Raw genomic sequence first — 18,051 nt, 5'->3', positions numbered from 1 at the left:
CTATAAGATCATATGAGCTTGTTTGGCCATCTCATTAAGAGATTGGCGGCAATGTAAGATACCCCTCGATGTTATTTGGAATGCATGCAGGGCCCGTAGGGCAGCTTGGATATAGATATCTGTTTATCATATTCTGTTTACCTCTAACTATTTTAAAGCTTCATGAATAGCGTTTATTTCCGCTTGTAAAACACTACAGTGATCCAGTAGTTTAAAAGATTCACTGATAAAAAGGATTCACTGTCTTCGCAGTTTAACCCTGATATTACACCGGTGTCTATTTTAGATCTGTCCATGTAGATCTTAACAGGTATATTGGGTAATGGATATTTTTCAAGCCATTCCAGCCAACCCATTATGAAATTCCTTTCGCAACAGAGAATGGGAGGGTGATACTCACAATCACTGGGTATATCCGTACAGGAGTCTAAGATGGTTGAATGTCCATGTGTGACAGTCTTACATTGTGAGCTCGCTCTGAACCTTAAAGTGGAACAGTATTTATATAATATATATGTAAAGGGTCCGCCATATAACTTTACGGAATTAAAAATGCTATAAAAAAGAAACTGCTCAGTATTTTTCCAAACTGTTTTTTTTTATTTTGAAGTACAATCCTTCCGGTTAATGATGGAACACAACTTCATTCATATGGCTGCCTTGGCTAGGCATGCACCATCCCATACGATCGGTCCAATTTTTCAACACATTTTCGATTGTATGCGGCTGTATTTCAGCTATGACATCGCGTATGTTGGTCTTCAGTACATCAATTGTTGCTAGTTTGTTGGCATAATACTGATCTTTGACGGCACCCTAAAGATAATAATCCAACGGCGTCAAATCGCAGCTCCGAGGCGGCCAAACGATATCAGCTTCTTTCGGTGCTTTTCTTCTTCCCATTGCCGTACGTAATTTTCGTACACATTCTGCAACATTACCATGATTTTCAAAGTAATGTCGCAATATTTCCCAGCGTTCTTTGAGCGTATACACAACCATTTTCGTTCAGCGGAAGAATAAAACTAATTTTCTGTCAAATCAGATGACAGCTAAGTGTTACCATTATTCAAATAATACCTAGTTCAAATCCGTAACGATAGATGGCGGGCCCTGTATATATAATTGGCGCGTACACCCTTTTTGGGTGTTTGGCCGAGCTCTTCCTCCTATTTGTGTGTTATTCCACAAATGGAGTGACCTACAGTTTCAAGCCGAATCCGAACGGCAGATATTTTTGTGGGGAGCTTTTTCATGGCAGAAATACACTCGGAGGTTTGCCATTGCCTGCCGAGGGGCGACCGCTATTAGAAAAATGTTTTTCTTAATTTTGGTGTTTCACTGAGATTCGAATCTAAGTTCTCTCTCCGAATTCCGAATGGTAGTCACTAGGACGGGTCGATTTAAAAATCCCTCATTGCTCTGTTAAAATCGTATTCTAGGGATCAAAATAAGAAACTTTGCCGAAGGAACCATACCTCTAAAACGAATTCTGATGTCCCCCAATTTGGGTCGAACGAAAAATCCCACTTTGACCCATTTAGAGTGCTCCAATCGAGTCCAAATGTATGACCGACCCCCACTAACTTTGGACGGCCGATCCACCCATGCCAGTGGCACACCCCCTGGAACTCCCCTGGGGGGTTCCCCTTACAATCATTTCAAAATATCACCATTTTAGGCCTTTACATGAGAAAAGAAACTAAAAAGTTCGACCCAAATTGGGGGACATGAAAATTCGTTTTAGAGGTATGGTTCCTTCGGCAAAGTTTCTTATTTGGATCCCTAGAATATGAATTTCATAGAGCAATGGGCGACTTTTTTGCCTCCCCACAAATCGACCCGGCCTAGTAGTCACGCATCAACCCATTCGGCTACGGCGACTGGAACAGTATTTGCAGAAGAGAAAATACTTAGTTTTTTTACATTTAAAGTTGGTTATAGGTATACATAGCTATACCTGGCGTTTCGCACTAGTATAGCAACCCAATTTTATCTTTTTTTTCAATTATAAATTTTTCCAATCATAAATTCAATTGCAGTTTTTGGTATTCGTTGAATTTGCTTGTCATATTTCGGCTAACAATTACACCAACGCCTACTTTTAATTTCACGTACTTAAATTGGCGTTTTCGAAATGCATACATACACACATAAACTCACAGGGACTCGCACAAAAGGATGACTGTCACGCTCGAGCATGGCGGCAATGACAATAAATGCTTATTCACGCGTGCTCGCTTGCGTTAGCATTACTTGCACAAAAGAAAAGCTAAAAAATATATATAAATATCAAATAAAAAGATTCACGCATAGATACGTACATATAAAATTGGCGAGGCGTTTTCTCTTTCACTTTGTCCATTATGACATGCAGTTGGCGGCTTACATATGCTCCCAGTATACATCTATATTTGTGTGCACGTATAGTCAACACATAGATTCACACTTTTATATGTATGCACGCATTCCTATGTTAAATAAATGTGGGCAATACGCGAAAGCATACGCCACGGAGCACCTGCGCTCTTTACGCCCACGTAGACAGGAGCGAACGTAGCTTGTGAATTATTGCCACATGTGCACTCGCACCCCCACACACACACACACATGTACGCTCGTATAATACGCGCCATGTACGCCAAGTGCATGTTTCACCATGGCTTCTCTGTAGAATTTTAATAAAATTTAATGTGAATTATCCGTTTATTTGATATGTCAGCGTTTGTCAGTTTGTTGTTTCTTCTTTGCATTTTTCCCCTCTTCTTCTGCTGCTGACACTTCTCTTATATTTATTTATTGCTTGCATATACTTGCGTGTACGACATTCCATTGCGTGCTACTGATATGGAAAAAGCATCCACGTAATAAAACTAAATATTTTCACCTTTTCACAAAATTATTCATTACTTGCCATAAGCAAGTAATAATGTTGTGTATGCTGCATGTTCAATAATGCAAACATTATTGCACAAGTAATTTATGAGCATCACCGAGGTTTGTTGTATTTTTCTTTGGACATCGGTGCGTATGAGTGACATGAGTCGAGTTGAAAAGCGGAATTGTGCAAATTTTATGTGACTGTATGTGAGTATACGTGCCAATATGTCTCAAATGTTAGTGGGTGTGTTTGGAAAATCTCGAATTTGTTTTCATATCGTTTCATATTATCGAGTTTGCAAATAAATCTGAGAAAGATAATCTTTCACATGAAGGAATGGTTGAATGATTGCTTTTATGATGGCTTGTGAATTTTAATTAGTTTTGAAATAATTCACAGCTCATTGAGTGACAGGCATTAATATGCCAATCAAATGTGTGTATGAAATGTAATAATACAATAAAGGAAGTATATGCACGCATTCATATTTATGTCTGGGAAAAAATTAATGCCATTGCTTGACTAAGAAATTTACTATGGGCACTGCATGCTGGAAACAATTAAGGAAATCTTCTTGTGCTTCATTTTAAGATTTTGTGCGATAACAATGAAATTAATAACGCAAACCAGTGTTATATGTAATAATAAAAATAGTGCTGCATACGTTATGGACTAGTGATACACAAGATTTTCCATTTGCCAAATTCACCGAGTTATTTTAAATTTGGTGAAAATTATTCTAAATCACCAACCACTGCTTTAGAAGAACTAAAAATTCAAGAAATAATACTTTTGCAAAATTAGCTTGTAATTATTAACAAAAAATGATTTGGAGCTCGCTTATATTACTAGCAAATGACATGAAATAAAAAAAAAAATATTTAATCAGGATTCAAAAAATATACAGAAAAATGTTTACGAACAGTTTTTACAAAATTATGTAACACATATTTTGAAAATTGTTATCCGAAATTTACAAAATTTGCAACAAGTTAGGAAAAAAAGGTTTGAAAAAAATTATAAAAAAAAAAAATAATGAAAATTAATGATTTCTTTTTCAAATTATTAAAAAAAATAATGAAAATTAATGAAATTTTTTTTTTCAAACATTTTTCCCAAATTATTAAAATTTTTTTTTTTCAAATTTTAATTATTATTAAGAAAAAAAAAATGTTTCCAATTATTAAAAATGTTTTTTGTCAGTTCCCTTAAATCATGAGACAAAAATTTAAAAATTGCACAAAACACGCACAATTAAGTAAAAAAAATACCAATAATTTTCAAAAATTGCAAAAACAAATGTTGCGAAAATAATTATGATTCCAAACATTTATCGAATATTTAATAAAATACGATTAAAAACGAAAATATTATGAAAAAATATTTTGAAAATCATTAACCAAAATTTTGTAAGATCAATAATAATCAAATCTTTAAAAATTTATATTTTCACAACATTTTTTTATAAATTAAAAAAAAAATCCGAAATTTACAAAATTTACAACAAGTTAGGAGAAAAAGGTTTGAAAAAAATTATTAAAAAATAAATAATGAAAATTAATGAACTTTTTTTTTAAATTATTAAAAAAAAAACATTTTTCCCAAATTATTAAACAATTTTTTTTCAAATTTTAATTATTATTAAAAAAAAACTTTTTTCCAATTATTAAAATTTTTTTTTTTCAAATTTCCTTAAATCACAAGACATACCAATAGTTTTAAAAAATTACAAAAAATGTTGCGAAAATAATTAGGATTACAAACATTTATTAATATCAAATAAAATACGATTAAAACCGAAAAAAATATTTAAAAAATCAATACCCAAAATTTTGGAAATATTCCAAACATAATCAATGTTAATCAAATCTTGAAAAATTTATCTTTTTACAACATTTTTTTGGTAAATACTTAATATTTCTTTAAATTACTTGAAAAAACCTTACGAAACGATTTTATGAAAAATGAAAAGTATTTAATTTTTTTTTTAAAGAATTTATTGAAAAGAAAAATTTATGGAGAAAATGTTTTTAAAAAATTCATTTTTTTCTATAAACAAACATTTTAAAAATATGTTTTGAGCCATACCAAATCAAAATCTAAAAAATTCAATTTTGAATAAAAACTTTTTTTAAATATATGTTTTGAACCAAACTTTAATTAGCAAAACAAAAATTGAAGAATTCAAACAATTTTTTTTATAAATTAAAAAAATAATATTTGATATTTCTCAAGTAAGTCGGAAAAACTAGTGCCGTTTTTAATAATTGTAGAAAAAATTTCGTTTATTAAAAAATTAAATTTTTTACAAAGAATTTGGTAAAGAGAAATATTTTGAAGAAATTCTTTTGAAAAATCAATTTTTTAATAAAAACTTTCGTTAAAAATATGTTTTGAACCAAGCTTAACTAGCAAGTCTAAATTTTAAAAATGTACACAACTTTTTTTATAATTTTAAAAAATAATATTTGTTATTTTCTCAAGTCACTCGGAAAAGCTAGCGCCGTTTTTAATAATTGTAAAATGTTATCTATTGAAAAAACTATTTTTTTTTCCAAAAAATTTGGTAAAGATAAATATTTTTAAGAAATTCTTTTAAAAAAAATTAATTTTTTAATGAAAAGTTTCGTTAAAAATACGTTTTGAAGCAAGCTTTAATTAGTAAATCAAAATTAAAAAAATTGCATATTATAATAAATAATTTTATAAATTAAAAAATTTGAAGTTTTTAATAATTTTTTTTAATGCTTTGAACCCAGCTTAAATTAGCTAATTTTGAAAAGCTGTTCTAAATTTGAAAAATTTACACAATTTTTTTATAAATTTAAAAAGTAATATTTGATATTTTATTAAGTCACTCGGAAAAATGGCGCCATTTTCAATAATTGTATAAAAAGTTGTCTAAATTTGATTTTTTACAAAGAATTTGGTTAAGAGACAAATTTTGAAGAAATTCTTTCAAAAAATTAAATTTTTAATTAAATTAATTTTTTTTTAATATTTTTCGACCCGAACTTTAATAAGTAAATCTAGTCTTAAAATATTTAATTTTAAGTATAATAAATAATTTTGTTAAAAATATATTTTGAACTAAGCTTAAACTGTTACCCAGACTTTGCTAAATTAACTGCGAGTCCTTTTTTATTATTTGCTCTACGGAGCAATTATTTTTGCTTTCACCAGATTTGCCTTAGGGGCAAAATCAACAAAAAAAAAAAAAAATTAATGCCAGTAGTGACACAAATCCGCTGATACACAAAGTTACTATTACAATTTCAACTCACATTTATATGCATATAATTGGCGCGTACACCCTTTTTGGGTGTTTGACCGAGCTCTTCCTCCCATTTGTGGCGTGCGTCTTGATGTTGTTCCACAAATGGAGGGAGCTACAATTTAAAGCCGACTCCGAACGGCAGATATTTTTATGAGGAGCTTTTTCAAGGCAGAAATACACTCGAAGGTTTGCCATTGCCTGCCGAGGGGCGACCGCTATTAGAAAAAACATTTTCTTAATTTTGATGTTTCCCGAGTTGCGATCCTACGTGCTCTCTGTGTGCTCCGAATGGTAGTCACGCACTAACCCATTCGGCTACGGTGGCCGCCAACTCACATTTAGTCGTCATTCATTAACAAACTGCAAAGTCTTTGACATAAAATATCCCAATCGCTAAGAAGCAATAAGTGCATTCCTCTCACATTACTCCCACGTGTTGCACAATAGCTTGAAGATGAAAAGGAAAAGAGGAATACCTTTTTTCGAATAAAAACGAAAATAATCCTTTTTCTGTAAGAGAAGACATTACTTGGCCTTAGGTGTCGTAGCTCTTAAGTAAGAAGATTAAAAAACTACAACAATTCAGCCTTAAAGTTAATTAGGAAGTCATGACCCAGGCGAATTCCCCAACACTCCAATCAGCAGCTACACAACTACAATATAATTTGCCTTATTATCGATATGGTATCTCATTTGATGTCACAGAAAAAAACGGGGGAAAAAGGATGAAAAATTCAAATAAAAAATGAAAAATAAAAAATGAAAAATGAGAAACGGAGCGAAGGAATTTTAATATCACTTTCCAATTTAAACTTCAAATCCCAGCACCAGTAACGTTTACTTGTTGCGCATTCATGTTAAATTAACAGGCGTAACTTGAGCTGCGCTATCCTTCTTTTACCACTTGTTGTTATTGTATTGCGCAAAACAATTTATTTTTCTATCTCCTGCATTTTATTGCTGAAACTTTTTTTTCTTTCTACAAGCACACACACAGCGAGTATTTTGTTATTTGCACATTAATTCGTCCTACTCGTCTACCCTTCTCAAATGCTCCTTCAACCACTCACACATTCACTCACTCACTCACTAACTCAAGCGCCCACTTCTTTCCCCTCAACGTTTTATTCTTTCTTATTTCCTACAATCAATTTACTGTATTTGTATTTTTCTTCCGCTTTTTATTTTGCAGCTACAACAACAGTGCGTAGTTCAGGCTGTTACCGTTGACGCTGACGGTCCCGCTGGCCCACCCTACGACCTGGATTCGATGATAAATCAGCTTGTGTATCCAAATCCGGTATATCAATTGCATGTAAGTACGAATATCGCGCGTGTACATTTTCTTGTTGTTAAGCTGTTTATTATATAATGAGGGTGAGTGGAGTGCCTGCCATTCTGTATTTCTTCTTTATTTATTTTATTTGATTTTCTCTTATTTCCCCCTATGGAACTTTTATGTTTAGCGGAAATCTTTCTGCTTTCAATGGGCAAAGGGATGATGCAGTGATTGTAGATGGCCTAAACAAATGTATTTGATTTCGAAATTGTACACGCTTTCTTCATTGATTTTTTTTCATTGATGGAAGTGGCAGGAGACAGAGAGAAAGAGAGAGAGGGAGAGAAAAAATCTTGCTTATTTAAAAATTTCTCAAAGAAAATTTAAGGCGTGAAAAAAGTTTAACAATTTATCAATCGAGCTGAAAGGGTTTGGCTTTTAACAGAGCAAAATAGAAGGGGGAAACACAATAATGCCCACAGTATTCTCTGCCTAAATTTTAGTCCTTTTTTTCTTCTTTCTCTTCATTACTGCGGTAAACAGCTAAGTGATATTGGTCGAGTTCAGTATTTGAAGTGACAACTGAAAGTAAAAATGATTGAAAATGAAATAAAATTACATTTCTTTTTCTAACAAAAAGGCGCTCGACAATAAGAAGTAAACACCATAAGCTAAGTTTTTAATACTAGCAAGATTTAGTATATAGAATTTAGTACTTAAGAATTTTGACCACCACTGAAAATCGGCCACCTAGGCTTGAAAAACTGCCTCAATTGGCATAGAGCAGTCAAATACAAACAAAGTTGAAAGCTATTTCGACGAGTTTCTCTTTCAATTTGTGTAATTTCAGGCGTCTCCGAGAGACATCTTATAAAGACCTTATTCCTTGCAGAAATATGCTCGAGAAGTTTGTTATTGCCGGCGAAGAGGTGACCGCTGGTAGAAACCCCTTTTTCTATTACTTAATGTTAAACGTCCACAAAGCGAATGGCAATGGCTTGGCTACAGTAGAATTATTAGAGCTAATAAATCATTATATTATATTAATGTATTTTTTCTTTAACTCCTATTGGAGCATAAAGCGTCAACTATGCCTCTTCGCCAACGGACACGATCTCGAGTTATATATCCCAGTTCGTTCCATGAAAGGCCAAGAAAGTTCAGCCCCGGCTAGCTTATTGGAAAGGGTTCCAACATAGGGACTGCCCAGCAACATTATCATCACTTTTTCTAAGCGTATGTCCTATCCACTGCCACTTACTTTTTCGAATTTCAGTTGACACGTCAAGCAGATTCGCTTTAGCAGGTTCGAGTTGGATATATTAGGAGGGTAAAAGATTTGCAACCATAAGGAGGACGGATTAAACATTTGCGTTACATATTCGCATTTTGGTATGCTTATATTGTTATTTTGATACAACGGCGTGAGGATGTCAAATGGCGAAATAACTTTGTTAATCCTACACCCAACATCTACTTCAGAACCGCCTTCGAGGGTGACCATGCAATCAAGGTAGCAAAATTTCTCGACGTTTTCATACTGTTGTGTACTCACTGCAATCGGCTCTGATATGGCCCTTTCGTTTTTATAGCGTTGATATTAAAGCCGGTACCTTGAAGTATTTCCTGCATGGCTTGAGTAAGCAGTTTCAGGTCGCAAAGTTTATAAGGTAGTAAGCAGTTATCATCCACGTAAACCAGGCATCTGACACTGAATATCTGTATGCTGATTTTCATGACTATAGGTAAATAGAAGCAGTGCACATAGCGTCCTCGATGGCAAGGAGAAGTAATATTGGTGACAATATGCACCCTTGTCGTACACCTCTCGACGTCTGAAAAGGCTCAGAAAGCAATATTTTGTGCAAGACGTAGCAGCTCGCATCTCTGTAGGCCTCCCTTATCAGAGCAGTCAGCTTACCTGGGATACTACTTCTATTTCGCAGAGCAGACCAGACGCTTTCTGAATTGTTGCTATTGAAAGCCTTTCTCAAAGTCAATAAACAGCAAATGCAGCTTAGACTTATAGTCAACTACTTAAGGCAAAAATTCAAATGAGAACATCTACGGAGGTGGTCATAAACAAGCCAAGGATGTCTCCACCTGAAGGCACTGAATATTTTAAGTGGCCACTCTCAAATCATGAAAATTTTGCCAGTTTCTGATTTTCAGTAATTTTTACGCAGTTAATCCAGAAATCAACTCCCAACCGCCTATTGAAGGAATCTGTTTTCGGTAGTGTTTATAAAATCACTTAAGCGCTTATGGTGTCAATCAAGAAGAAAGAGAATGTTTATCATCATCATGATGCATAGCACTACAGCTCGGTATGAGCCTTAGCTTCGTCCACAATTTTTAGCCCATGCATCTCGACCCATAGCCATACTGCGGTAACTGACCGGCCCTATGCTTCTTAGATCGCCATCAACGTCGTCTAACTATCTTTTCCGTGGTAGCTTTTTTCGCTTTTCACCATGCATCCGAAACTTTGCGAGGCATTCTGTCATGTGGCATTCTGCAAACATATCCGAGCCATCGGGTGCCATGTGATTTAATAAACCGCACGACGTTTGCACCTTCTAGGAGTTTCTTATATCTGATGCGATAGAGACCATTTTCTTTTTGCACTGCAGCCAGTATTTCTCTCAGTATACTTCCTTCAAATGCTTAATTGGAAAATTGCATCTGCTTTCAGAATAATTTTTATAATGCAATAGTAAACTTGCTTTAAAAGACTGTCCCGTCTCTTCGTGGGCGAACAGTGCATACTTTAGAAAGTACTTTACTGGAATATCTCCATCTTTTTAACTCAACTCTTCATATTTATGCCCTACATAAAGACTGAATTTCTTGCAAATGTTGCTCGGAGTGGTTGTGTAGCTATAGACCTCTTCGATTCGCCACTTCTCTACGCTGCCCACTAGATGAAAAATTTGCATGTGAAAGCCACAGCAAAGTTATCGAGCAAGATTCGCCGCTAGCGAGTATAGTTATACCTCATAAAACTGGTATAACCTACTATTTTCATAAACAATTGTAATTTTTTGGCACCACTTTTCCAGCACTATCCACATATTTTTATTTATACCAATTGCTTCATTTATTCTTGACGAATCAAAGAGGCCTACATACACAAAAGCAACACTAACTCATTTTTCAATCCGCGAGAGCTGCAGTCTGCTGCATTTCTATACTCATTCAAGCGTAGTTTTCCGAATACAGCGAATAATTAACTACCTGTTTTACTCTCTGGAAGCAGATCTTTTGTGGTTTTTCAACTTGAGCAACTCAAGTGCCTTTCCGCTTCAGTCACATATTCAGTTAGCTTCTTATATGTCTAGTGAGGGGCAACACGTTGTTTTTCGCTGCCGGTAAACGGATACTAAGCCCGAATCTGCTTTTTAAAGACATTTTTGAAGATTTTCGTTCTACACGCAGTTAATAAGAAATCAGAAATTTGTTTAGAGAGAAGTTTATGTTAAAATAAAGAGTGGTTAGGTTTCAAGAGCCGGTGTTGATTTTGAATAAAATAAAATTTTTTGGAAAGTTATTGCCATTTCTCTTTGTTATGATAATATTGGTATGGCTCAATTACGTATGGAACAAAATATCGGCCAAATGGCCGCCGCGGCCTCGGCGGCACACCTCCATTCGATGGTCCGAATTTTCGATGACGCTGAGGTATAATTGAGGTTCTATGCCGTTAATGTGCCGAATTATCTCATCCTTTAGCTCTTGAATTGTTGCTGGCTTATCGACGTTTTCTTTCAAATAACCCCAAAGAAAGAAGTCCAACGGTGTCAAATTACATGATCTTGGCGGCCAATTGACATCGCCGCGACGTGAGATTATTCGGTCATCAAATTTTTCGCGCAAAAGAGCCATTGTTTCGTTGGCTATGTGAGAAGTGGCACCGTCCTGTTGAAACAACATATCGCCCATATCCATATCTTCCAATTCGGGTCATAAAAATTTCATTATCATCTCACGATAGCGAACACTATTCACAGTAACTGCCTAACCGGCCTCATTTAGGAAAAAATACGGCCCAATGATGCCGCCGGCCTATAAACCGCACCAAACAGTCATTCTTTGTGGGCGCTTTGGTTTTTCGGCAATCACTCTTGGATTATCATTCGTCCAAATGCGGCAATTCTGCTTATTGACGAATCCACTCAAGTGAAAATGTGTCTCATCACTGAAAATGATTTTCTTCGAAAATTGGCCATTTCCTGCCACCATTCTGACCATTGACGACGCTTGAAATGGTCAAGAGGCTTTAGTTCTTGAGTCAATTGCACCTTGTAAGCGTGTAAAAGCAAGTCTTTATGCATAATGTTCATCAACGACAAGCGTGAGAGGTGCAATTGTTGGGCACGACGACGAGTTGAGGTGGACAGCTCTTCAACCACACTATCGGGAACAGCGGCAATATCTTCTGCAGCACGAGCTGTACGAGCATGCACTGGTGTTTTAACGTCTCCCACAGACCCGGTTTGCTCAAACTTTTGCACAATTTTTCCGATTGGACGCACATTTGCACAATTAAATTGACCGAAAAAGTCACGAAGTGCGCGATATGCATTTTGATTTGAACGCCCGTTTTCATAATAAGCCTGAATAACTTTAACGCATTGCTCGATTGTGTTTCTTTCCATGGTTCAAATTGAGTTATTCGGGAATTGAAAAATGTTAAATGAAATTCAGAAAAAGTTGACGTTTGGGTGTGGTTTCTATTCAATATCGGCCCTTAAAATTTAACCACCCTTTATATAAAATGATTTATATAATAAATTAGTTGCTTAATATTTAATTACCCTTTCTCTTCACTTCCACTCTCTTTCCTCCATAGGCCTCCGCTCTACGTAATCAATTGCGTAATTTGCTACGCGAACGTCAACTAGCTGCCGCCAATGAAAACGACCAGTCCACCAACTCGGAAGCCGTCGACTATGACTACCTTGACGAGGACAAGCGCTCTGTAGCTGCTTTGGCCGCCCAAGGTATGTTACATCCCAAGCGCAGCTTAGCAACACTCGCCAAGAATGGACAATTGCCCTCACTACCAGATCCTGACGAAGTCGATCCAACAATCCCAAACGAAGATAAGCGTTATGTGGGCGCTTTGGCGCGCAGCGGTGACTTCGCCATCTACGGCAAACGCAACATCGGCACACTAGCACGTGACTATCAGTTGCCACAGAATGGCAAGCGCAATCTGGCTACACTTGCACGACTCGGACTGCTTACCAAAGGCGATGGCACCAAACGCAATATGGCTGCTGTGGCACGTTACAATTCACACGGACGACAGGCAACCATTTCACCGGCTGAGAAACGTAATATTGGCGCATTGAAGGGCTCACCGGTGCATGGCATACAACAGAAACGTGATGAGGATGAGGTTTACTTGCCAGCAAATCTGTTTGGCAGAGAAGTAGATTATGTCGATGTTGTACCCAACTATTGGTTGTATCCCAGCTATGCTGATTTGGATTGGGGTGACTTTGGACGCGCACAAAAACGCTTCTTAGGTAAGTGATAGAAAAATATTGCGCAAAATTCTGTTACTAGGAATGGATTGTAAATTAGGGAGAGCCCATAAGTTAGCGCAGAAGTGTAAATAAGTGAAAGTAAGCTTGAAAGGCTTGAAAATATGTAAATATATGCGCGTACGCACATATCTACCTATGTATGCATATTTATCACATTATTATACAATACATTTACATACTTTGTAATATATTATAAACTATATACAATCCAATATATATCCACTATGCACATTCGTCTCAAGATACCACCAGGGATCCCGAACTTTTTGGCATCGAAAATAATCAACCATCGCCCGAAGCGAATTTTATGGCGCTAATTGGCAGTATTGAACCCGACAAAGTGCCCATGGAGGATGAGAACTCATTGGAGTTTACAGAGGCACCAGACACTGACCCCCCTTACGGACCGCCACAACAGAAACGACATATTGGTTCGGTTTATCGTTCAGGCTTCTTACCTTCTTATCGTGCACTACGCAGCACTACTGGCAGTTATGGCGGCTATGGGAGCGGCGGCGGCGGTGGCCGCGGCGGTGGCGGTGGCGTTCGTTTTAGTCGCTCTGGGCGCGCGAGGCAATTTGTATGAGTAAATGGCGGTGAATTTGTGTGTTAATTGCTGATGAACCTACCTACATACATACATAAATACCTAGAATTTAATTGTAACTCGTAAAAAGTCGTTTGAACTGTGTCCTCGTAAAACATGTAGCTGCACTGATGCTGATTCGAATGATGGTCACATTATGTTCTACTGTGTCCTGTCTAGAAGCATCCCGTAATTTGAAACTTGCCTCTTATGTTCACTTCATTCGTTCACAAACTCGTTACACGCTATGTCATGCACTTTTATTTTTGTTGCCATTTTGACTTTTACATTTTTTACATGCCACTATACTTATATATGTACATATGTCTTTCCTATTCTGCCTACTTAAACTATTCTTCATCTACGTGTGTAGTGCATTAAAAAACAAAAAAAGAATAATAGAGAATAGAAAAAACAAGAAAAAAATTTAAATCGAATAACTGTGTAGGTATGTATGTATGTGCGTGGTAAGAGGAAGCGCGGGTTGTGCACGTGTATGAGTAGTAAAGATTATTTGATTGGCATGTAACTCGAATACAATATTAGAAATTTACTTTCGTCTCGTAGATAGTTTTACTGCATTCTCTTTTAAGCGCTGCTTTGTAAGGAATGTGGCAATAAATGTCAATAATGTTTGAAAATCTGTTCTAAAACTATTCATAGCTGTGCCTTTAGGTTAGCATTAAAAGAATCCAGAATGTAAAATCACGACAAACTATGTAAAATTCTTCGAAAAATGCATAAACACAAGTATACAAATACGAAGGTGGTGTAAAAAGTTTCCGGCATGATAAGGAAAAGCGATTTTTTTTTAAGTTTTTCATTTTATTATTCAATATAATATAAATCAAAATTAGATAGACACAAATATACAAGTACGAGGGTAGGGTAATATGTCGCTGACCTGAACGAGAAAACATTTTTTTAAGTTTTTCATTTTATTATTCAATTTAATATAAATCAAAATTAGATAGACACAAATATACAAGTACGAGGGTGAAGTAATATGTTGCCGATCTGAGAGGAAAATTTTTCTGTTGGAATTTTCATATAACTTTTCAATACAATTTCTTCAAAAATTATGTATACGATTATACTAGTACGAGGGCGGGGTGAGAAGTTTTCGGCCTGATAAAGAACTTTGTGTTTCTTCATTTCATTGTTTAATAAATTCGCGATAAAAATTGATAGACATTAATGTACGCGTACGAGTGTGGGATAAAAAGTCTCCGGCACGTTAAGAAAAAACATTTTTTTTTAATTTGTTAACTAAAAGGAAATCAATTTTTTTTTGTATTTTTCATATAATTTTTCAGTATCTCTTTTAAAAACTATGTACACATTTATACTAGTACGAGGGTGGGATGGATAGTTTCTAGGCGGATAAAAAAAAAATTATTCTTTCGGATTTTTTCTTTTCATTTTCAATGAATTCTCCATGAAAATTAAAATACGCTAATGTACGCATACGAAGGGCCCGTAAAAAGTTTCCCTTTCTAAAAACCATGGGCAGCCCAATATTAGTAGGCTCTTTTTCTAGATTTGTTTCATGTTACTTTTCCATGAATAAAGCTATATATGCCCACGAGGGCTTTATGAAAAGTTTTCTGCCCGATAAGGAATCACTTTTCTTTTTTAATTTTTTTATTTTATTTTACAATAAAGTTTCCTTAAAAATGGATTAAAGCGTACGAGGGTGCGGTAAGAATTTTTGTTTTTTTTTGTTAATTAAATTTTTAATTCTTATATGTACTCCTTCAAAAATGCATGAAAACAATTATACTGATTCGAGAGCGGGATGAAAAGCTTCAGGCCGGAAAAAGAGAAGCTCTTTTTGTGTACTTTTTTCATTTTGAGTTTCAATTTATTATCCTTGAAAAATGTATGGACTCAAATATACGGTACAAAGGAGGGTGGAAAGGTTTTCAGCCTGATAGAGGCAAATATTTTTCTCTTCAGATTTTTTCATTTTATTTTTCAATGTATTTTCCTTGAAAAAGGTATAGACAAGAATATATGGTTACTCGGGCGGGGTGAAAAGATTTCGGCTTTAATGTTATTTTTCAATAAATTTTTTAAATGGATTTTTCAAAGCAAACAATTTATTGACGCGTACGAGGGTGCGGCAAGAATTTTTGATTTTTTTGTTTTTGTGTTTTGTCATTTCAATTTTTTAATTTCTACTCCATCACAAAAGCGTGACACAAATATGAGAGCACTAGGACGGGGAAAAAAGGTTCCGACTTGATAAAGAAACATTTTTTCGTGGGATTTATTTTATTTTATTTTTCAAAATATTCTCTATGAATAAAGATATAGACGCGAAAATATGAGTACATGAGCGGGATAAAATGTTTCAAATTGAGGACTTCGTTTTACATACTTTTTGATTGCACCTAGTCCTGGTGACAAAATTTGGCACCATATAGTGTGGCTGGACGGGTCAAAAAGCTTAGGAAATAAATGTATCTTAAAATTTTAACTAAAGCATTGCCAGTATAAAGTTTCCTTTTTGAATTGAAACCTCACTCAATAAAAATTAAGTGAACTATTCCATCTCAAGGAAAATTTGGAGTTATAATATTTTAAATTTCATATTTAACAATTTCGCTTATTTTCAGGGCTTGTTTATGATTAAATGCGCTTTGTCTGACACAAAAATTAATTTGAGTATGGTTTCGAACTCTGCTAGATGCATTGGTGCTACACGGCAGTAGTTAGACCAATATTGCTGTATAGGGCCTTGGTGGGCTGCGACAAGAAAACTGACGTACTTAATGCCACTGGAAACGATTCAACGACTCGCTGCTCTGTGCATAACAGGAGCAATGAAAACCACTCCAACGGCGGCGCTGGAAATGATACTCAGCATGCCAGCTCTTGATCTTATGGCGGAAAACCTGGCAGCGAAATCCGCGAGGAGATTAGTGGCTGCTGGAGTATTCAGCTGTAGACCCTTTGGACACAGCTCAATAGGAAAATGGAGCTTAGGTTGCACAGACTACATGACTCCGTACTTTAGTTGGGAGAGAAGGTTTCACACTACAATTGAAAAGGAGGGATGGCACAAAGGCATGAAGCCTGGCCATAGTACTTTTCACATCTCTACAGACGGCTCTAAAACTTTAGACGGAGTGGAAGCAGGTATTTACTGCTCAAAACTAGGGATAAGGCAGCCTACCAAGCTGCCAGACCACAGCAGTATTTTCCAAGCGGAAGGGGTGTGCTGGGGGGAAAGCCGCGGAGCTAGCCTACACTAGAACAAGAAAGAACTCAACAATTAATATATACGTGGACAATCAAGCAGGAATAAAAGCAATAAGCTCATATTGTATTAAGTCCAAAAATGTTCGACAAAGCAGGGAGGCCATAGAAAGGCTAGCCGCAAACAGTAGGCTGCATATCTACTGGGTACCTGGTCACAAAGGCATTATGAGAAACGAAATAGTAGATGATATAGCAAAAAGCGCTGTTAGACTACCATTTGAACAAGAGAACGACATACCAAAACCGCTAAATACTATGTATATACAATGAAATGGACGACTACATGAAAAGGCGAGTGGAAGCTAGGTGGACTAATCTGACCACATGCAAAACAGCAAAAGTCATGTGTAGAACTAACGACAAAAAACTGACTCAATTCATATTTACCCTCTCGCGAAAGAACGGCAGAACTATCATAGTAGCAAACCAGGTCATAATCTATTGGCTGCACATGCGTACAAGGTAGGAATTGCTAACACAGAGGAATGCAGGAAATGCAGAGATGATGTAGAGGACGCTTTAGAACATCTTCTGCGCATTGGCCGGCCTTATTAAAAACGCGTTTAAAATGCCTGGTAGTCCCACTGTTTGAGGGTCTGGAGGACATCTCAAAAACGGATCTCCCAGCGATGCTTAGATTCGCTAAAAGCGCTGACATCCTACATGATGTTTACTTTCGGTATTCATACAGGTCGTTCTCCATCTGGTATCGCTAGGGACCAAAAGGTCTATGCGTGACGTATTGCCAACCAGGCTAACCTAACCTAACCTAACTCTGCTACCATTCAAGAAATTATCTGGTAGAACTTCAAACGTATTCGCAAATCTGTGAAGTATTTTGAGCCTTGGTTTGAATTTTACAAGGAAACAAATTCTTTCTTACTTTCACTAGTTCATTATCGTTTGCAGCGGGCCCATCTTGCCGGTATCCTTCTAAATTTTGTTGCTTTGGTCTAAATTGCTTCTTAGGTTCCGGTCAAATAGGTGCTGAGAGCTGTGCTCTTTCCAAGTAAAGTGCAACATCTGGCGACAATTGCTTGATTGTAGTCGAAAACAGCACCCACATACATGTTGCTACCAAAAACTTGGGCTTGACAACAAAGTTGCGGAACAAAATGTCTGCAACATATTGCTAAATTAGATACCTGTAATACTTATTTCCTTATGCATTTCGTATTCATTGAATTAGCGACTGCCAGACTGAAA

General features: G+C 35.9%; 1 protein-coding gene across 1 annotated transcript in view; it reads left to right on the top strand.

Moving 5' to 3' along the window:
- LOC129244303 (uncharacterized) overlaps positions 1-18,051 on the top strand; it is a 67,235-nt gene that overhangs the window by 26,920 nt on the left and 22,264 nt on the right. Inside the window, exons 2-4 of the mRNA XM_054881919.1 lie at positions 7,351-7,473; positions 12,290-12,971; positions 13,235-13,572. Coding sequence (XP_054737894.1) covers positions 7,351-7,473; positions 12,290-12,971; positions 13,235-13,572 — 1,143 coding nt within the window. The remainder of the gene's footprint in view (positions 1-7,350; positions 7,474-12,289; positions 12,972-13,234; positions 13,573-18,051) is intronic.

This window comes from Anastrepha obliqua, chromosome 4, assembly GCF_027943255.1.
Source record: "Anastrepha obliqua isolate idAnaObli1 chromosome 4, idAnaObli1_1.0, whole genome shotgun sequence".
Classification (NCBI taxonomy): domain Eukaryota; kingdom Metazoa; phylum Arthropoda; class Insecta; order Diptera; family Tephritidae; genus Anastrepha; species Anastrepha obliqua.
This window is presented reverse-complemented; position numbering and strand designations above follow the sequence as displayed.